General features: G+C 39.5%; 1 protein-coding gene across 2 annotated transcripts in view; it reads left to right on the top strand.

Moving 5' to 3' along the window:
* The window catches only part of LOC124159507 (cohesin subunit SA-2), an 80249-nt gene that overhangs the window by 13683 nt on the left and 44259 nt on the right, over window positions 1–22307 (top strand). For both annotated transcript variants that reach the window (XM_046535361.1, XM_046535362.1), the window contains exons 6-11: window positions 14355–14528; window positions 15156–15360; window positions 15465–15690; window positions 18808–18961; window positions 20147–20295; window positions 20444–20666. In XM_046535361.1, the coding sequence (XP_046391317.1) occupies window positions 14355–14528; window positions 15156–15360; window positions 15465–15690; window positions 18808–18961; window positions 20147–20295; window positions 20444–20666 (1131 nt within the window). The remainder of the gene's footprint in view (window positions 1–14354; window positions 14529–15155; window positions 15361–15464; window positions 15691–18807; window positions 18962–20146; window positions 20296–20443; window positions 20667–22307) is intronic.

Below are 22307 nucleotides of genomic sequence, written 5' to 3'. Positions count from 1 at the left end.
ACGATTCACAAAAATGGGTTTTAACTTCTACCCAAAATTCATATTGCAACCCAAGAGAAAGTTAGGGTCGACCAACAAAATATATATCCCAATTTATATAAACAATAAATACAAGGTTATTCAAATATACGGTTATTCACTAAATAATTATTAGTTATCAAAATAGCAGCAAAAATATTCAGCATAATATGTGTCTCACTTAATTGATATACTTTGGCATTATTAATTCTCCATTTAAACCCTCCATGTTTGTAAATATTATCAGTCCATAATTAATTATCAATAAAGAATCCTCCAAAATTCAACAAGATTTACATAAATGACAATAGATTGCACTAATTCCTCGATTTTCCAATAATTATTAATATTTACAAGGCATATGGTATTCATGTCAGCTATTGATCAAGTACTGACTAAATTTAATCAAGATGTGTATATATATCTCTCAGTATTAATTAAACAAGTCAAAAAAGAATCATAGGCGATGCTAACAAAATGACAACTGCATATTGCATCAACAAAAGAAATCACTCTAAATTTCACTCTTCAAGTAATAATAGAAATGGCTTGAAAAGCTACGTGCTGTTTGCGACAAAATGAAAGTTCATACTTGTCGGGCGATGAAGGTCGCAACTCAACGCCAAAGCCACACTAAAACACAGTAGGCAGTCTTAAGATCAGCTGATCAATTCAATCACTCAGCCATCGATAGAATATCGAACACAGTAAAATCACGACACTTATCACTGTCAAAAATCACCAATTGTGAGAAAGTCCATAAAGTCTTGGTGGAGGAAAGGTGACACAAAACACAATTGAATCTTAATAACTGGGGCCACCTCCACAGCTTATCTGGAAACGAGCCATCTCGGGGATTTATCCCCAAGTTATTCTCCCGTCCTCTCCCTCCAAGCACCCATAATTCCTCCACCTTACCCCATCTCACAATCACAGTAGACCAACACTAAATTACATGAGTGAATTAAGCAGATGAGAATAAGCAAGTACAATACAATATTTCAGAACAATTTCAATTACAAGCATAGAAATAGACTTATTATTCATTATTCAAAACAATATTATTAGGAATCAATAGAAATACAACACCGAAATCAAGCATCAAATAGTATTTGAGAAAGCAAACATTAGCATTCATTGAGAAAAATAAAAAAAAAATCAATGATATTTCTCTCCTTTTAATTACTGGAATTAGCAATGCCACCATGATATGCAATGCCATGGAGAGCCAGGAGAAGAATGATGCCATGATATGCCATCATTCTTCTCCTGGCTCTCGGACCGAGCGGACGTGCTTAGCAGACCTCTCCTGGAACTGTCATTAACCCTCGCCCAGGACCCTTTTACTACCTGCTGCGGCTACCAGCTTGCTTGCTGTTGTTTGTCAGCTCTTGGCGCAGGACTCTTTTCTACCTGCTGCGGTCACCTGCTTGCTTGCTTGCCGTTGTTTGTCAGCTCTTGGCGTAGTAGACTGTTGCTTGGTGTTGGGATAAGTGTTTTTATTTTATATTTTTATTTATATTTAATAGTTATATTTTCTCGTGACTTAGCAGAGCTTGCTTGTGCTTATTAGATTACATCGCCTGTTGAGTCGTCAGGAGTCTTTCAACCCGGTTAGTTTTGTTTTCCGTTTTCGTGTTGATTTTGATCGTAAGTCTAACTCTAATTGTTCCGCGTTCAATCCTATCAAAGTTTCGTTCGTTAACCTTCTTTGAATTTTATATAGTTTATCCGGAATAAATTCGTTGATCACTTTCGCCTATCTATAAGTTCAGTGACATTTTCTTATTTACTTTCGTTAAGTGGCAAAGGTAGTTAGTCTCTCGGTTTTGTTTACTCTCACTCGTATATCTATAAAGTGTAGCACCCCTTAGGTTAGCTTTTGGGAAATAAAAAGTTGCGTTAGTGATAGGATGTCTCTGAATAGGTCACCCGTTGCCGGAGTCGAAAATGCCGGTGAGTGCGAGGCTCTCGTGGCCCGCATTGCCGCGTTGGAGACGATGGTGCGGGAACTTCGGGCTCAGTTGGAAAGGGTGGCTAATACCCCTAAGAGGAATGGTTCTTCGGGTGGTTCTTCGAAAGATCGCCGTGCCACGGGGGCTGCACGGGTTCGCCCGATTGCAAATACCGGCTGGTCGATCGAGAGCCTTCCTCGTGGTCCATCTCTCGATGAAGGGGTAACGCCACCCCGTACTACTGAGTTTTGGAGGGTCGTGTCTCGGAGGGACGGTGGTAGAGTCACTCTAAGACGAGGTTTGGGGGATGCTGAGGCTAACCCCATCCCCGTCTCGAATAGATACCAGTTGCTGTCGGAGGGGAACTCCGAGGTATCTGACGTGCCTACTCCTACCCCGAGACCGGCACCTAGGAAGAGACTACAGAGGGAAGGGACGGGAATTTTAGTGATAGGGAGTAGTAACGTCCGCCGTGTGATGGTTCCTTTGCGTGAAAGGGCACGCGACGAGGGTGTGAGCCAGCGCGTGACGTCTTGGTGCATTCCGGGTGGCGGCGTTCCGCAGGTGACGAAGGCGGTTGGTGCGGCGGTTGTGGACACGAAGTGCTCCATATTGCGGGTTGTGGCTCATGTCGGCGTCAATGATGCCACCTTCCGTGGATCTGAGGAAATTCTAGATTCCCTCCGGGATCTGAATGCCGAAGTCAAGCGGGTGGGTGGGACCATTGGGGTCGGCATGGAGCTTTCGATCTGTAGTCTTGTCCCGAGGATCGATCGTGGACCCCTGATTTGGAGCCGAGTGGAAGGCATAAATCAGAGGCTGCGTCAGTTCTGCAAGGATATCGGAGCCTCCTTCGTTGATCTGCGGCCGGTAATCCGATCGTGTCGGAACACTCTGGATCGTTCGGGAGTTCATTACACGGCCGAGTCAGCGAGGTGTGTAGCGAGTAGAATCTTCGAGCATTGTAGGCCTTTTTTAGGTTAGTGAGTAGGGCAGAGTGTAGGGTAGATATGGGTATAGTAAATCGTGGGGTAAAAGGTTCCGTCCAAACAGCAATAAAGCGTTCAAAACGTCAAAATAGCCCTAGTGAAAATAGTGATAGAGCATCACAAAAATCAAATATAGCATGCAATGAGAAACTTAAATTATCAGGAAAGTCCACAAAACCGTGTATAAAAGAAGCTTTATCGATCGTAGTTGTAAATTGCCGTAGTATTAAGAACAAAGTTGCTGATTTCCACCATTTAATTCTAAATACAGAAGCTGATGTAATCATAGGAACTGAAAGTTGGCTATCGGATGAAATACACGACCGAGAGATCTTCCCGAAATCATATTACATATACAGAAAGGACCGTAAAACGAGAACAGGAGGAGGAGTATTCATTGCCGTCAAGGATGAGATCAAAAGCAGAGCCGAGAATTTTGGAGATAGTGCATTGGAAAGTGTTTGGTGCTCAATCGAATGCTCAGCTAAGAGATACTTTATATGCGCATATTATAGACCACCAGATTCAAGCATAGATTCAGTTTTAGAGTTAGATAACCAGATAAGACGTTTTACTTCTCAGAAAAATCGTAGTAGTGTGATAATTGGCGGCGATTTTAATGTTCCATCAATCGATTGGGAAAAATACTGTTTTAAAAATGGAGGGAAAGACAAGGACCTGTGCGAAACTTTGCCATACTCATTCTATTCCAATTCCTTGACTCAGCTAGTAGATACACCAACCAGGGGTAACAACATACTAGACCTATTAGCAACGAATATTCCAGAGTGCGTTATCAGAACTGAGGCTGTGGCTGGTATAAGTGACCACAAGGCAGTGCATGGAAAGTTTCGTATCGTCTCCGATAGAAAACCTGTGTCAAGAAGAAGGGTCTATTTATACCATAAAGCGAATTTTGAAGGGTTAAAGCAGTACTTGACGAACTCATTCACTGTTTTCAAAGACGCCACTCTCAATCTTGGGGTAAACGAAGCATGGAAGAATTTCATTAGTATTATGCAGAAAGCCGTGGATAAAACGATTCCCAGTAAGTTAAAACGTTTTAATACTGAACCGAGATGGTACAATGCTAAAGTCCGTAAAGCTCTTAAGCGACAGAGAGCAATTCACGCTAAAATAAAAAAGATACATGCGGGACTTACCTGTGAGAAAATACAAGAAATGCGTGAAGATTATAAAAAATTGAAAAAAGAGACGAAAAAAACACTTAGGGAGGCGTTGAGTGAATTCAAAACAAAAATATTGGGCGAATATTTAGATGACAACTCTAAGGCTTTCTGGTCATATGTGAGGGAGGTACAGGGAAATTGCGCTACAGTCTCTTCACTCATTAATGAACGTGGCGAAAGAGTGACGAACAATCGAGATAAAGCTAATCTCTTAAATAACTTTTTCCATAGTATCTTCTCTAATTTCACGACCAATATGTCAACACCTCTACCTCGACTCTACCAAGAGCAGATGCCGTCTATCTGTATTTCAAACAGTGGTTTAGAAAAACAACTCAGCTCTATTGATCCAAAGAAATCGACAGGCACTGATCTCATTCCAGCTCGAGTGTATAAGGAATCAGCGTCAGAGATAGCGCCTTACTTGAAGATAGTGTTCGAAAAATCTCTAGCAGAACACACAGTCCCTAACGATTGGAAAACAGCGAACGTCACGCCTATATTTAAAGGTGGGGATAGGGAAAAGCCTAGTAACTACCGTCCAATTTCACTTACTTCCATTTCTTGCAAAATATTGGAACATATTATTTTCAGTTCGATAATGGCTCATCTTGATAGCCAAAATCTGTTAGCAAAAGAGCAGCACGGGTTTAGAAAAGGGAGATCTTGTGAAACTCAACTTACTCTCTTCGTTCACGATATCTTATCCGCGGGTGACAGATATGTTCAAGTCGACGCCATATTTTTAGACTTCAGAAAAGCATTCGATAAGGTTCCGCATTTAAAGCTGATTCAAAAGTTGGAAGCATACGGCATAGATACACACGTTATTGGTTGGATAAAAGATTTCCTAAAGGATCGCGAACAGAGAGTTGTTTTGGATGGAGTTAGCTCGGATACAATTCAAGTTACCTCAGGCGTACCCCAAGGAAGTGTTATCGGCCCTCTTTTGTTCCTTCTTTACATTAACGATATAACCACCGTGGTCACGAGCAAAATCCGCCTCTTCGCAGATGATGTAGTGGTATACCGTGAAATTTACGACCTTAGCGATAGATTAGCATTACAAAAGGACCTCGTTGCCGTAAATGACTGGTGCAGTACTTGGGAGTTAGAATTAAATCTTGAAAAGAGTATGGTGATGAATTTTTGGGAAAAGGATATATCTTCAAGAAGGAGCTACACCGCTAACGGGATTCCACTACCAAATACCGAATTCGTTAAATACTTGGGGGTCACCATTACCCGGGATCTTTCGTGGAGTAAGCACATACGTGAAGTATGCGGGAAAGCTAACCGTAAACTTGGATTTGTAAAAAGAATTCTCGGTAAATGCCCAAAAAAGGTGAAAGAAATAAGCTACCTGACTCTAGTGAGGCCTCACTTGGAATATGCTGCTAGCGTGTGGGATCCTTACGAGGTAGGACTAATAGGTGAAATTAATCGAGTACAGCGCAGGGCGGCCAGATTTGTGATGAGTTGTTACGACAAAAAGTGCAGCGTTTCAAGTATGTTAAACGAGTTAGGATGGGAATCTTTACAGGAGCGTAGATCGAAGTATAGGCTTAACTTACTTAGGAAACTCGAAGAAGATATTTTCTCAGACGACGTGAATCATATCCTTCGTTTACCATCGTACTATAGTAGACGCGATCATGAGAAAAAAATAAAAGAAATAGACTGCAAAACAGAGAGATTTAAAATGTCATTCTTCCCTCGTACTATTAAGGATAGCAATGTTGTCTCAATTGAAAGGATTAATGGCAACGCTCGCTAGGATCACCCATTGCATGTTTTTTCGTAGTTCTAACCTTGCATGTATTTGCTCTAGGAATTACTAACCATTAGCAATTTTTTTATGAATAAGCATGTACATTTTTCTAGTGTGCGTAATGTTTCTTTGACTGTGTGGTGTGCATGTGGCGGTCCTCTTGCATGCTGCATGTTGGTGATTGGTCACCCCCTGCCAAACACCCTATAGGTGGCTCGCAGGGTATTATGTAGATGTAGATGTAGATATGCCTTTAAATGAGAAACATGACAAATTTTCTCTTTCCCAGGAGAAACTTCCAGAATAACTGTTACAGGAGAGAGATACTTTTTAAGGACGAAAGGTCCGTTCCACAGAGGTTCCAGTTTTGCCATTTTCTGTTCACCTTTAGAACTGACAGGATGGTTTTTGCAGAGAACAAGATCTCCCACACAGAAAGTGATTTGGGAGTGAGATTTATCATAGGATTCTTTATGCCTATTTCTGGCCTTTTTTAAATTAGCTATAACATGATTCAGACATGCTTGTCTGTCATTATCGCTGAGATCATTCTCGAATAAAGATCTTGGAATGTCCCACTGATTAATTAAAGGATGCTTAAGTTCTCTGCCGAAAATTATTTTGGCAGGAGAATAACCACTGCTCTCATGAGAGGCAGTGTTCAAGGCAAAATTTAAGTCAGCAAGCATAGAGTCCCACGTATGGTGAGCATTATTGCACAAAAAAGCAAGTGCAGATTTTAGATTTCTATGCAATCTCTCTACCTGATTAGAACAGGGATAGTATGGAGAAACAAAAATTTGCTTAACCCCCAGTTGCAAACACATCTCCTTAACGGCATGAGATTTAAAAACTTGTGCATTATCAGACACCAAATATTTAGGAAAACCGAATTTCGGGAATACTCTTTGAGTGAGTATTGAAACAACCGAACCAGCAGTAGCCTTACGAACTGGCTCAAGAAAACAGAATTTAGAAAAACCATCAATAAGAGAAAGTATATATTGGTGTCCACCTTTAGTCAAAGGTAAAGGTCCCACAAAATCAATATAAAGTCTTTCCCAAACTTCAGAAGGATTGTGCGACGATAGCATGCCAGGAGGTGGAGCATTTCTGGGTTTACAAGTTTGACACAGATGGCATTTTCTGACCATGTCATAAACCTCTCTTTTCATATCCTTCCACCAAAAGTGTCTGCTAATCTTATCATAAGTTTTAGCCATGCCCAAGTGAGCAGACATACTAGAGCAGTGAAAATATTGAAAAATCATAGGCCTCAAGACCGTAGGCAAAACAGCTCTTCCTCGCTTAATTTTAGAATTCCCATAACATAATAGCTGTCCCTTCAGAAAATAGTTTTTGTCGTTCAAGGAATTATTATTAATCTGATTGAAAATATCCTTTAGAACGAGATCAGTTTCTTGGTGTTTTCGAATGTCGACAAATGACAAAGGCAATTTATGTAACACACAAGAATAAGGAACAGCTGACTCCTTATGAGTGTTAGATTCCACATCTAAATGACTATTTGTAGATGAGGATGGCTGAATGCGAGAAAGACAATCTGCGACAGAATTAGATGATCCTCGAACATGATGCACAGTGAATTTATAAGAGGATAATTTAAGAACCATCCTGCCTAATTTGCCCAACTGCTTAGGATGAGAGAAAAGCCATGTCAAGGCACCATTATCAGTGTACAAGTGAAATGGTTTTACTTGTAAGTAAACGCTGAATTTTTGAATTCCAAAATGAATTGCGTGACACTCCAATTCATAAGAAGAAAATTTACGTTCATGTTCCAAGAGTGCCTTACTAGCGAAAGCCACAGGGACAAAATCACCATTTACTTTGTGATTCAGGACAGCACCAACCGCCAAATTACTGGCATCGACAAATAAGTGAAATTCCTCGTCAAATCGAGGGAAAGATAATACTGGTGGATTGGTGAGAGCTTTCTTCAACTGGCAGAAAGCCTCATTTTCAACGGCTGTCCATTGAAAAGGAACATTTTTACGTTTCAAGCGATTCAGTGGCATAGAAATTTCAGAATACCTTGGAATAAACTTGCAGTAAAACCCACAAAGTCCAATGAATCTGGCCACTTCCTTCACGTTTCTGGGAACTGGGAATTGTTCAATTGGTCTCACTCTCTCAGGATCAACTTGCAAGGTTCCATTTGTGATGAGATGGCCCAGAAAAGTGAGTGATTCCACACCAAGCTTAACCTTGTCCTCGCACACCGTCAAACCGGCACTGCGTAGTTTGTTGAGGACAGCATTAACATGAAATACATGGTCTTCAGCAGACTTGGAATAGATACACAAGTCATCAATATATGGATAGACACATGAATATTTCAAATCGCCCAAAACTTCATTAATGAGACGAGTAAATATTTGAGGAGAATTTACAAAACCAAATGGCAATCTATTATACTGGTACACTCCGAACGGCGTCACAAAAGCAGTTAATTTCTTAGAATTCTCAGATAATGGTATTTGATGAAAGGCAGAATTGAGATCAAGAACAGTGAAATATTTAGCATCAGCAAGATATTGGAATGCATGTTCAACAGAAGGTGTTGGATAACCGTCTGATTTAACAACTTTGTTCAACTTACGGTAATCAACCACTAATCTTTCAGATCCATCCTTTTTAGGCACTAGAAAAGCTGGCGAACACCAGTTTGAATTGGAAACCTCAATCACTTTCTTATCAAGTAAAGATTGGATGTGCCTCTTCATTAAATTTGCCTTTGGAGGTGACAATGAATAAGGATGGGATCGAATCGGAGTAGAATCTAGCAGTTCAATTTCGTAGGTCATAACAGATGTGACCCCCAATTCTTGAGAAATCACATCAGGAAACTTTGACAATAAACCCTTCAACTTATCACACAACATGATTTCAGTGGACGATAGAACATGTGATTCGGACGAGTTACTAACTGGCGCCGATTTAAACGCTTCGCAATTGTCCGTAAAAGAAAAAAGAGAATTCGGGGCAATTTCAAAACTGACGTTCGCCGGACGAATAATCATCTTTGAATTACAAATGAAATCCACACCCAGTAACACGGGAAACGGGATTTTAGCTAGATAAAACACGTGGTTCCAAGAAAACTTGCCTATTTGAACCTTGAGTGAGACAGAGGAATTAATATGAAAAGGCTGCCCCGACACAGTGATTAAATCGACGTCAACATTCTTACGAATAACCTTTCTCCGGCAACATTTCAGAGAAGCAAAGAAATCTTCATCACACAGTGAAACTGAACACCCAGTGTCAATTAGAGCCTGGCATGGCATAGAATGAAGATTAATAGATAATATTGGCAATCGAGTCGAACACTTGTCACGGACACTCATCAAACTCACGGCAGGCTGAGTAAATCGTCGTCTTTTGCGACACTCGTTCACTTTGTGGCCAGGTTTATGACAGTAAGAACAATTAATAGGAAAAGAAACTTCCCTAGGCGCACTGGAAGAGGCAACAGAAGACGTATTCCTAGAGATACGATGGAAAGTGTTGGAATATTCAGCACAATCCATTAAATGTTTAGAAGCCTGCGTGATAACAGAGTCCAATTCTACAAATGTGTTAGGCTGATTTGAGAACATAATTGCAGATTTTGTTAAAGGATTTAACCCTTGAATAATGAGTCGCACAATAGAAGACTCGGAATACTGCAAACCCAGCACCTGAGTGGCATTACGCACAGAACACACGAAATCGTGGGGCGTTTCGCGAGGGAACTGAAATCTCTTAACTTTCGTAGTGATCAAGCGATCAAACTCTCTGTCACTAACAATTCTAGCCCAAACTTTTTCTGTGATTTGAGACCATGCGAGATTCAAGTTTAACATAGACAACCAAAAATGACGAGAGCTGGCAGGTAGTTTAGATACTACAAGGTACAATAACGTTGACAGAGGAACCAAAGACAAAGAAACGATTTCATTAACTTTTAACATGAAATTAAACCAATTCTCACTGTTTGACACTTCAAATGGCGGAAAATCACTGAGTAATTGTTTGACAATTACTAACCCTTCAGAAACTGGCAATGTCTGAGAAGCAGACATTTCGTGAGAGACGTGAACATCACTGCTTTCCTCGTGCGTTGGGCGAGGTGGAACCACTTCTAAAGAAGATTCCCGTTCATTATTAGAAACTTCACTTCCTACGGACACATTAGCAGTACCCCTAGCCTTACGATCCTCGCCCGTGGTTAAATAAGTTTTTTCGTACGGGTTGTCAGTACCTCCAGGCATTTTGAAAAGTGAAGTGACGACAACGAGAAAAAGAGAGAGAAAGAGCGAGATTTAAAACTATCTATCTCTGCTGGAAGAGTCCAATCACAAAAAATAGTGCGAGAATAACTAGCTGCTATCCAAACTATCAAGAACATTACGAGCATTACGAACATTAATGTCAAATGGCATATGACCACGAGGAAAAGTCGGCAACACTAGTCACGTAATCCCACACGAACCAAAAAGCACTTAATGGAACATAAAATAACTCACTTTTAAGAGGAGAAACAACCAGAAACTGCAAAAAGTGGAGAAATAGTGGAGAATTGTCACCATTGTCCAGTACTCGGAGACCTCGACGAAAGGACAGGAAATCGAACCACGCTCTGCTACCAATATGTAACGTTACGTCGTAAAATCTGGTTGATTTTTCACGTAAGTCCAGACAAGGGAAATACTCCAACCGTCGGTCACATGCTGGATCAGGGTAAGACTCCACAAACAAGAAAAACAGCTCACAAGAAAAAGGTAGCCAAAAACAATTTACGAGTTATTACCGTACGATATCTATTCAAAGTAGAGTATTCAAAAAATCAGAAGTATTACAGAAAACAATGATAGTAAATTCATGATCCCAAAGGAAACATTACCAGCTAAATACCAGCAGAAAATTGCTCTAAAAATCTCATGCCTCACAAGACATGTGACTCCCAGCAGGTCACGACCAGAAAGAGCCTTGCCTAAGCAGGACAAGACAGGATGAGAGGGGAGGGATTCTTCCAGGGAGTGGAGGGGTAGGCAGGCGAATTCAACTACGGCGCCACTCTGCATAGCACGGCCGCTCCACAAAATCAGCCTTCCCTGGTTTTGAGACAACCGCACAGCACCCAGAATTTTCCCCTCAACTTCTGGGTTGGAGACATCAGAGGAATCAGTTCATTGGAACACATGGAGGGGAGGGAGATACTGGGGTGAGGTGTTGGAGGGAGAGAGAATTGTGATAGGACAATGGTAAAACTTCTCACTCCAAGTGCAATACTAAGGCCTTAGCACCGATTTCCCCTTGCTTGCCAAGGAGAAGTATTTCTCCGCAGTAGTCCTATATAAGTCTTGCATTGCAGGTAGGCTGGTTCGGGGCTGGTTCGGAGGCTGTTTCGGAGGCTGTTTCAGAGGCTGTTTCCAGAGGCTGAGTTTCCAGAGGCAGGGTTTTCAGAGACAGGATTTTGCGCGAAAATCCTTTGCGCGAAAAACCTTAGCGCGAAAAATCCTTAGCGGGAAAAGTTCTGCGGATAAGTTCGGAGGAAGTTCGAGGAAGTTCGAGGAATTTCTGGGGGGGGGGGTACCAGAAATTTTTGGGGGGGGGGGGACACTAAAAAATGCCACAGCGGTCCCGTCGTATAATTTTCCCGCATCTATCGTTTGACGTAAATGAGACGAAGTGTTTACAACGTGTTATTTATGGCTAATAATGACAGACATAGTTTGAATCTTCCCCAGGGGATTGAAATGCGATAGGGAGAAGCAGAGCGTCGTGGGATGGTGACATTAGCGCATTTCCCAAGATCCGGTATCCCCCTCCATTCAGCACTCGAGGCGATCGCCTCCCCCACGGTTGAAGCTTTCTTCTTCTCCGAAATAAAAAAATAGGTCCCAGCTCGAGCAGGGATCGTATTACGACGACCTTAGCTTCGAAAGAAAATATCAAGTTACTCGAGAACAAAAGAAACCTTTTTCACGCCACCCCCTCTCTAGACCGCTGACTTCTTTTTAGCCGACTCGCTTCAAAGGTGGAGGTCAACTGCGGCATGAATCACCTATTAGCCCAAAAGGTATTTAAAAATGAATTTCGGCAATTGGTATTATACATTTATTATTTTGAGATATTAGTGATGTGCACGTAATTTAGTAAAGATTGATACCAAACACGACGTATTTCTAACGTTATTTAAGCATTTTAAGGAAGGAAATATTTGGAATAATACGATGGTGATTTCTGGCGAATAACGATATCCTCGTAGCTGATAGTGAGCTTCACGGCAGTTGATGCGATTTTTTTTCGAAAGGGCGTCTGGTTACAATTTACGAGTTATGCTACAAGTCTCACTTGTCTGAGCTGCTAACGAAGCGATTTCTTCTCAGGATATTTTGTTTCTCTCTACTAGCAATCTGAATTCACCTGCTCATCTAGAGCTACGCTACTTATTGTTAGAAATGAGTGGGTTAGTTGCCTTCTCTATAGGATAAAAAATTTCATTGCGCAGTCATATGGTCATGCTTCACCCTCTGCAGTAAGCTCTGCCTACGCCGTATGCGATAGCAACCCAAATTAGTGCCGAACTTCACCTCGTAGGAGTGGTTCCGTACTTTCCGGGGTGGGTTGACTTAAAACTAGCGAGTTTTTTTCCGCGTGGGTTCAATGGAGTCCGGTTTCATTTTTATTAGTTTTATTCTTATTCGTTTTCGGACCGTGGCCCTTCCGAAGACACAGGTGAGAACTTTAAAGATGGACTGAAAATAATTGATGATGGATAAAAGAATCCGGGCTAGAAATACGTGAATATTGAAGAACGCCTCGGTATGTCCGGTAGCACATGACGGCAGGGGTGGGGGTAGAGCGAGATCCCTGGTGAAAACAAGAAGTGGGATGAAGCCGAGGATTAGGTGGGCGTGCCGCTGACGATTAACGCCTCATTGCCTCAATCATATCAAAAATTTAATTGCTAGAAAGGAACATTTCAAATAATAAACTATTTTTGGCCTTCTTGATCCATTTCATAACCAATCACTCCGACGGCGAAATCAGTTGTTTGAGGCATAACACGCACATTTCTCTCGTAAATACGTGTACTTGAAATGGGATTTGTTAGATAAGAATTTTTACATCAGACAGAAATTCATAATAGCCGGGAAAATTCCGAGTGGAGTACAAACGTTTTTTAGCAAGGCGGCTTTGTTCCTATAGGATTTTAGAAAGAGAGATAAGTCGAATCAACAATATGACCTAAGTGTTTCGATAAAGTAATAATATTTCTGTAATCAACTGAAATCTCGTTTGAATCCATTAATGAATGTCATAATTCGCAAAAAAATCCAGTGTATCCTGGGTCATAGGCAACCCGCACAAACATTCCCGCATTGATCGTTTTCCCGCATTTATCGTTTTTTTCATCCATCCCCCTGAAAAACGACAGATCGAGGTTCCACTGTATTTATCGAACGACAGTTTACCACATAAATTTGAGACTGAGCACTCCATTAACTTCATTTCTAACAGATCGCTAGCAATCACAGAGGTTAAGGAGTCTTCATGAAAGTCTTCCGGCGGTGAAACCCTCGCTATGGCGAGAGCCAACACGTAAAGGGTCTCGTAAAAACGAATTTTTTAACACACTTATTATAGGGTCAATTGACGGTGCATCGGCTATCTCTCGTTATAGCGGGGGTGTCGCTATAGCCCGTACTCGCTTTAACGAGGTTCCACTGTAGATAACTTTCAATTTCTCTTCTAGGTTTATGTTTTTCTTTGATAACTCCTTTATTTATCTATCTGCATTCCTATTTTTTGTCATTGTGCCTTGGTTTTTACAGCCTATGGCTCTCTCTGTGTACTCGATCAAAATCACCTTCCTCTTCTGAACAACTGCCGCTCTGTATTCAGATGCAGAGGGATAGGCATATAGTCCCACCCTATTTTCTAAAAACTGCCAGTCGTAAAAGTAAAGGGGAGACTATATTCAAATGCATTTTTTAAATTTTTCCCAAAACTGAAGCCTTAAAATTAGGGAGGGGACGATATTTGGAGAAATATGGTAATATATTTTGATGAGTAATGTTTGGTGATGGATATATATTGATATGAAGTTATATCAATTAATTTCATATTCTTCTATGCTTTTGATCGGTTATGTCTTAATTTTTTTGGAAATTACAAGGCTGTTAATGTGAGTCTTTATATATCTTTCTGTCTCCGTGTCAATCTTTGTTTTCATTTTATGTCCATATCTTACTTCTATGTAAAGCAAATGGAAATGACCCTCCCGATAGGTTGTAATTCACATTTTCCGAGTGGTTACTGTTCAATTGTTAACTGCCAGTTAAACGGTTACATGTGCACAGTTATTCTAATTTGTTGTTATCCTAGATATAATTCTCAATTTCTCCTCAAATTACAGCAAGTGGTCGATGATTGGATTGAGAGCTACAAAGCAGATAGGGATGGTGCTCTTTTATCTTTGATGCAGTTTTTTATCAATGCTTCGGGGTGCAAGGGCAAGATTTCTCCAGACATGCAAGCAAGTATGGAGCATGCTGCCATCATCCGGAAGATGACGGAAGAATTTGATGAGGTGATTCTCGTTTTCTTTTTTACTACTCTAGTCTTTTTCTAATGTAGCCCATTAAATTTCTTTGTGCTCCATGTCCTTATACAGTATGCTCTAAAAATTTCTTTCAAACCTTTGTCCTACATCGTTAATTTCTTATTAGGGTTTTCACCACTCGCTTATGGCTTGTAAACTTAGCATTAGAAGATTGCTTATCTGTAATTTCCAACTGCAGAAGTATCTATTTACTGAAGGTTTTCTAGAATTTTGAAATAAGATTTTTATGTCATCCTGGTTAATTTTCATGACCTGGTGATCACCACATTAGCTATTAATAAACCTATACAGTTACCTCATATAGGCACTATGTAGCATTGTTGTTCTCCTGTATGATGATTTTCTTCATGGGGTGTTCATATAATCTGTGAATATGTCCAAAGATGGTAAATCCAAATGCTAATGAAAGTTTTAAGGAAAATATGACTGTTGAAAAACCTGTTTTGGAGGTATTTTCCTTCGCACTTCAATTGGTATTTGGATTTCCCGTTTTTGCATCACTCTAACTCGTTATCTCTCTGGCAAATTAGTAGTTCAACACAATTATTGGCAATGTTGTATGTAATTTTCCTATTTCAACACTTATACTTGTAGGAAAGTGGGGAGTATCCTCTCATAATGACTGGACAGCAGTGGAAGAAATTCAGACAGAACTTCTGTGATTTTGTGCAAGTGTTAGTGAAGCAGTGTCAATATTCAATTATTTATGACCAGTACCTCATGGACAATGTTATATCTCTTTTAACGGGATTATCAGATTCTCAGGTTCGTGCATTTAGGCACACAGCTACCCTTGCAGGTGAGTGATATTGATTTTTTACTCTTGCTTCATGTATTTGAAGCACATGTAAGTTGATTTTCTTAATTTTTATGATAAACTCGTAAATAATTTTATTTTCTTAGCCATGAAGCTGATGACCGCCTTGGTAGATGTGGCATTGACTGTCTCAGTGAATTTAGATAACACTCAAAGGCAATATGAAGCAGAAAGGCAAAAAGCAAGAGATAAGAGAGCATCTGATAGGCTTGAGTCTTTGATGGCCAAGAGGCAAGAACTGGAGGAAAATATGGATGAAATTAAGAATATGCTGACATACATGTTCAAATCAGTTTTTGTGCATCGATACAGGTTAGTCTTTAAGATGTAAAAGTTGCTTTAAAACTTTTATTTTTTGTCTTTTCTGTAGTAATTATGTTTTTTAAATTAGTAGAGAGTGATAGACTTCCTTGAGGTTGTTCTCCATTGTATGCATCAAATGCTTTCAATGGTATTTAGGACTTGTGGAGTCAAAATGATGTATGTACCTGCATTGCACCCTAATGCTAGGATCTGACTCATTGATTAACCCTCTTAGTGCCACCAAAATTTGGTGGTACTAGCGAGAAGTGCCAACCTAAATTTAAGGGTTTTGTTGCACTTTATGAAAAAACACAATATGAAGTTACTTTTTTATATATTGTGACAGAGCACGTCATCACATACGTGGTTTGGAGGGAGATAATCACGATCGTCTCGAGCAAAGGAATACTGGAGTCAAACAAACCATCACTCACGCTTAAACATACAAAATATATTTTACCCTTCATGAATTGTTACATTTTTCACAAAACAAAACAAAAAGAATAATACCCTGATGAGAATGATGTGATTGAAATGATCCCACTTAGCAACAAAAAAAAAAATGACGATGATGAGAACGTGATGCTTCCCACCCTCCAAAATAGTACAAGTTACAAAAAAAATCTAATGTGAATTATTTGGGCCACTATCAACTTGTATCCTTGGATAAAGTTTTTTTGAGCTTGGCTTTTCTGAGCACTTCTTAAAGTTATTTGAAAGGACGCGATGCACTAAGGTCTTGGAGAAAACAATTTCTCCCTTCTGATTAGGGGAAATGAACGGTCGTCTGACCTGAAACAGATGATATAAGAGTCGCGACTGCGACTTTCTTACAGTTTTCTGTTGCAGCTGGAACGGAGGAATGGTTTGTAGCACAATGTTGTGGATCAGATGATCCACGGCACCAAGGTAACTCCTCTCGCACCGGGCGTGGGACACTGCCGTAACTCGTCCGGGCTGATGCCAGCGTTGGCCACCAAAAATACTCCGCTTCCAGCTCTGATGGCGATCACGCACATCAATACTTTCCCCTTATTCGTCCAGTCAATTATGCTCTCGATGCATTCCTTTCACGGGCATTTATACCCCTCGGGAGGGGAAAAATCACAGGTGGAATGGTTTGCGGGGAGGGAGGGTGATTCCACTGGGGCCGGAAATAAGTGGGTCACTAGCTGGTCCTAGATAACTGGGGCCAACACACCGGCCACCACACACCTGACTCATTCACACTCACGCATACACACCGCGCAGGACGCTATGTCTGACTCCATGACTATCCCCTGCTCGAGTCGTCACGCTAACGTGAGCAAATACGAAAAAATGCCCATTCGGCATATAATAAAAAAGATTACATTCTGTACGGTACGCTACAATATAATGTAATGTTTTTTTTAATTTTACTTAAAAGGATAATTTGTTGATTATAATATTCTAATACATTGGATAATGGATAAATTTAATTATTAAAACAATATTAGTTTGAAAATCCGGTCTACGCTCGAGCCGATATATCGGCTCGTGACACTTTTCGCCCGTGGAGCAAAAGCTGATATATCGGCCCGTGGCCCTAAGAGGGTTAAGCTTCAATGATATCATAATCCTGACCGTTATTTTGTCTGACAAATGGTACTTTTCCTTCTTTGTCTGACAAATGGTACTTGTCTTCTTTTTATGCTTGCCAAGTGAAAACCAATTTTCAATTGCTTTTAATTACCTTCCAATACCCACTTAAGTATGAGAAGTTATTCTGGTGATATAACTAGTACATTATTTAAGATTTTACTCTGCACTTAAGATAAAAATAGCATTGCTTTGATCTCATAAAGCAGTAAGATTCTTCAATAGCTTCAGGTTTTCAATTACAATCAGAGTTAGCTTTTCGCCTACGGAGGCCCTCTTGGCCAGCTGTGCGGGCCTTTTCCTGTAGATGAAGAACTGCCTTGTTAGGTAGCAGTTCTTCGAACTATATAAAGCCTGCATTGATCATTATATGTCATCTTAGGTAAATATTTCAATTTATTATTACAAAAATGGTTCTACTCTCGCTGACAGACTTTTTCCATGGTGATAGGCTCACCAGTTCTAGAGATGACCTTTTTTCTTTTGTTTTTAAATTAAATTTTATTTTAAACGACTTTTGTTTGATCTAATTACAATTCTACAAATCTGATTAGCCAAGAAGTATTTTATATCAAATGAGACAAAAATGAAGTATGCCTCACAAAACAAGCCATACTCATGTACAAAGCTATACACCCTCCTTACAGAGTCCAAAAATGGGGATCTTTTTTTTTTAAACGCAAACAAAATGGCTAAAATTGCTAAGAATATTTTACCCATCCGGTGTAAAATAAGATAACATTTTTATTGATGATTGTTTCGTCTTCTAGTAATTATTTGTAGCTAAGATGTATGCTTTCATACTAGAGTCAGTTTAATTTTGAAATTGACTGATGTCTGTTGGAAAATTATACTTCCGAGGGTACTGTAGCCAATAAGGCATGAGATCTACAAGCATAGGGGATATAGTGCTGTAGCAGGGTGGAATAAAGCACTGTGTCCTCATTCCACTCTTTTTCATTAAAACAAACAATTTTATGGTCATTATTAAGGGTTCATATCTCAAGGGAGAGACTAACCCAGTTGTGTTTCAATAAATATCGCTGAATTAACACAAGGACATTTTCATAACTGTTGGCTTAAAAGGCTGTTTTTCACACCATGGGAAACTTAATAACTTTGATAATTTTTATCTTGGGATTACAATATCGTTGCATAGCCCTCAGGTTTTTCATATTGTGCAAGATTTTTTATCCTCTATTACCTCTTTCTTTTATTTTTTAAAATCAGCAAGTCCCTCATTTTGTCTATATTTTCTGTGAATATAAAGCCCATTTTAGAGTAATGCTATGTTTATTTTTTTGCAGTCTTCTTAAAATAGTTAGCTCTATGGTAATATATGTACCTCAAATGTGCCTTTTGACATACTTTCTCCTTTGATATATTTGTGATGAATCAGAAGTGCCAGTAATTCTTTATTTTTTGCTAAAATTCATATTATTAAGGTTGTATTCCTTTTTCAATTGAATTAATGTGTAAACTTTTCTGTTTTTACTTGTATTCCAGAGACACATTACCAGAAATAAGATCTATATGCATGGCAGAAATTGGTGTTTGGATGAAGAAGTTCCATCAAAACTTCCTGGATGATTCCTATCTTAAATATATTGGTTGGACATTGCATGATAAAGTTGGAGAAGTTAGGCTTAAATGTCTTCAGGTGAGTTCCATCATTTGGAAGTTACTCAATCAGTTTTGCCATTGTGTTACTTTTATTCTACCGAATTCCTACTGAAATATAACTCAAGGTAGTAAATTCATCCTCAAATTTCAATTATGGGCTAACTGCATCATCAGTGTGCTAACAGAAATAGCTTAGGTGCCAATTTAATCAGTTTCTCCATGAAGTAATATTTTTAACAATTGTATAAAACACTGGTATTAATTAGGACATCTATTTTTGTAGTGGAGTATTTGTGAGATTATTATATTATTGTGTACAGTTGAGTATCCTGAATCAGGCACAGTAGGGACTTGGAAAATTGTGCACTACTCTCTTACAATGCTACAATCATTTTTTACAATAATTAACAATGAAAACAAATGTAATAAGTCATTTTTATGCTCCGCAGCGGGGCTAAGTCATGTCTGTGGGCAAGCCTAATCATGTCCGCATCACGTCAGCAGTGCATGTAGCAGTTTCTGTTTTGGCATTTAAGTATTGTAAGATTACCTGTGGTTGACAGATGCAACTGGGAGAATTTTGTTAAGAGTGGGAAATAGCTTCTGTATGTGAAGACAAATGCAATTATTCTGCATAAAATTATACTTCCCTCAAAGCAAGTCTGGGATATATTGCTGGATTATTGGTGTCTGGATTAGAGAATTCTGGATTCAGGGTGCTCAACTGTGTTATCTGTTTCATTAATAAGAACAGCCATAATAGTTATCAATGCGTGGTGTACACCCATGTGTCAGTAAGTGCATCACTTTTGAGCACAGCTTTGGCACATAGTAAAAACTTGATCATATGGAGTTAGAGTGACCTAAATGTGGCTGTTGTGTAGAATAAAAACAAGTCAAATCAAGAGTTGTTGAAGAGGGTGTACATAACGTGTAGGATATCCCTTGTACATCATTTTTAAACTTAGACATATACATCATTTAACCCTCGAGCAGTTGTGCTTCTTGGTGAAACACGAGCATTCATATTGGCATGCTCAGTGCCAATGACAGTTAATACGTGTAAAATCAAATCTTTTCTTTAGTTCAATTCCGTTTGTTAATGAGTCATACCTATTTTATATTTCTTCACTAGTCCAGCTTTTGAGTGCTAAGGAAGATTGTAGAAAGGAGGCTTTGTTTGTGTCAGTCAATTAATTTTTAATGTAATAATTTCTTTCAGGCTCTGCAACCTCTCTATGCATCTGAAGAGCTAAAGGGTAAACTTGAACTCTTTACAAGCAAATTTAAGGATCGCATCGTATCCATGACCCTTGATAAAGAATATGACGTAGCTGTTCAAGCTGTGAAGCTTGTTATCAGCATTCTAAAGTGAGTTCTAATGACTTTAAAATGTGATGGTGTTGTGGTATACTTTGAATTCCTTTTCTTAGTGGTGATATAAATTTATAATGTCTCAGTTGGGGTTTTCTACCTTATTGCTGAAAGTAAAATCTAAATTTGTTTTTTTCTTCTTTAGGCATCATAGGGATATACTCACTGATAAAGACTGTGAACATGTCTATGAACTAGTGTACTCATCTCACCGAGGAGTTGCTCAAGCTGCGGGTGAGTTCCTTAATGAGAGGCTCTTTGTACCTGATGAGGAAGCTGTTGCAGGTGTCCGCACAAGGCGTGGAAAACACAGACTTCCAAACACTCCACTATTACGTGATCTGGTGCAGTTCTTCATCGAATCAGAGGTTAGTGTATAGGATCTTGAAATCATAATTAACCTTAAGAGTATCTAAAGGCTGTTTTACACTGTGAATGATTTCAGCAAATTTTCTGCGCAGAAGTGATGCGCACTGACGTTTGGTAGGGAATACCGTACTACTTAATGAGAGGAATTAAAACGGTACGTAATTGATTGCGGAAAACCACTTTAGAAAATCGTACGTTTTGTGATCCTGTAACGAAGTAATAAGTTGTTTTCGATGTTGTGCAACCATGATTATGCTTCAAAAAAGTGTGCTCTAGAACATGATCCGAAGGAAACTTATCCTTCAAATGGTTATCCAAAGTCTATTCCCTTCCGATTCAGTAACTTAGAAAGTAAGTGAAAAAATAATTTGGGGAAGAGCTCTACATTGTTTCTCCCTCAGAAAAAACCTACCTCATGGAAACAAATCCCGTATTGACACCGCAGCATCCAGCTCCTATAAAAAAAAACACAATAAGCTTAGAGCAAAGGCTCCGCTAAGGTGAAAGCTGGTCGACAAAGAGTTTTTATGTTTGGTGTCCCATCGGGTGCACGGCTTTCACAATGCAGTCGAGTGAGGGTCATTCCTGTACGAGAGATGAAAGGGACGGGGAAAAGAGAAAAGGAAAGGACCTGCTCAATTTTTGAAGAGTGCACTTCAGCATCTTCATACTTTCTACCATTAAGTCAGCTCAATGTTATCTCAATGCTTGCTACTTCCCAATTACCGCAAGGCTATGAATTCTTTCAAGATATCTTATGGGATATTGTGCGTAAATACAGTTAAAGGTTTTATAAGTACCTAAATTAGTCACCACAGAGAATTCAATGTTCTTTAAATATCGATGCAGGGGAAGAAAGTGGATTGTGATATTGATGGGCTAGTATATGGGGTTTGCCCCTTGACTTTTAGGCAACATTGTGACTTCCTAGGTGGGCCATTATGATATAATGGCTCATTTTCTTCTGCTGTGTTCACCGAATAAATGGAGATTTTGTCATTAATTGGGACTCTCACCCCAAACTTTTGCGTACAAATCAAGAAATATAGTTTAGTTATTGTAAAGTAAACAAAATATCGCTACAATCTAGAAGAAAAACTATGTTTTTGTTCTTTTGTGGTGTAGAAGAACTCACAGTATGGGCACAGTCTGAACAAAAGTATCAATTAATCTGTAGTAAAATCAGGAACTGTTAAGGCCGTTTTACACGGGGCACGGAATTGCCCAGGTTAGAGCTGCATTAATTTCTAAAATGGCGTGAAATTGCGCGAATGCATGAACGAAATTAGAACAGGGGCTATTTTGCCGTCTTACGTCCATGCATTCTCGCATGTGTTCTAGCAATTCACCGCTTTACACGATGCAATTTTGATTGTGCCTTCGCACGTACGTCAGATTGTGCAATTCCGTGTACCGTGTAAAGCGGCATTTCTCCCGTTCTTCCCTCCTGTGGACAGCAAATATTTTTCGGCTTTAACTACGTCGGATGAGCAGCTAGATCAGTTCGTCACAATCTTGAGTTAATGCAAAATTGTAATGCAGTGTTGCATTCTGCTGGATAACCACACCTTTTGATGCCTTGCATAGTTTTATCAACTTACTAACGAACAAGGTCTCGGAATGCATCTTGTTCGATTATA

This window comes from Ischnura elegans, chromosome 5, assembly GCF_921293095.1.
Source record: "Ischnura elegans chromosome 5, ioIscEleg1.1, whole genome shotgun sequence".
NCBI classification, from domain to species: domain Eukaryota; kingdom Metazoa; phylum Arthropoda; class Insecta; order Odonata; family Coenagrionidae; genus Ischnura; species Ischnura elegans.
Note: the sequence above shows the minus strand (reverse complement) of the source record. Positions and strands in the feature narration are given on the sequence as shown.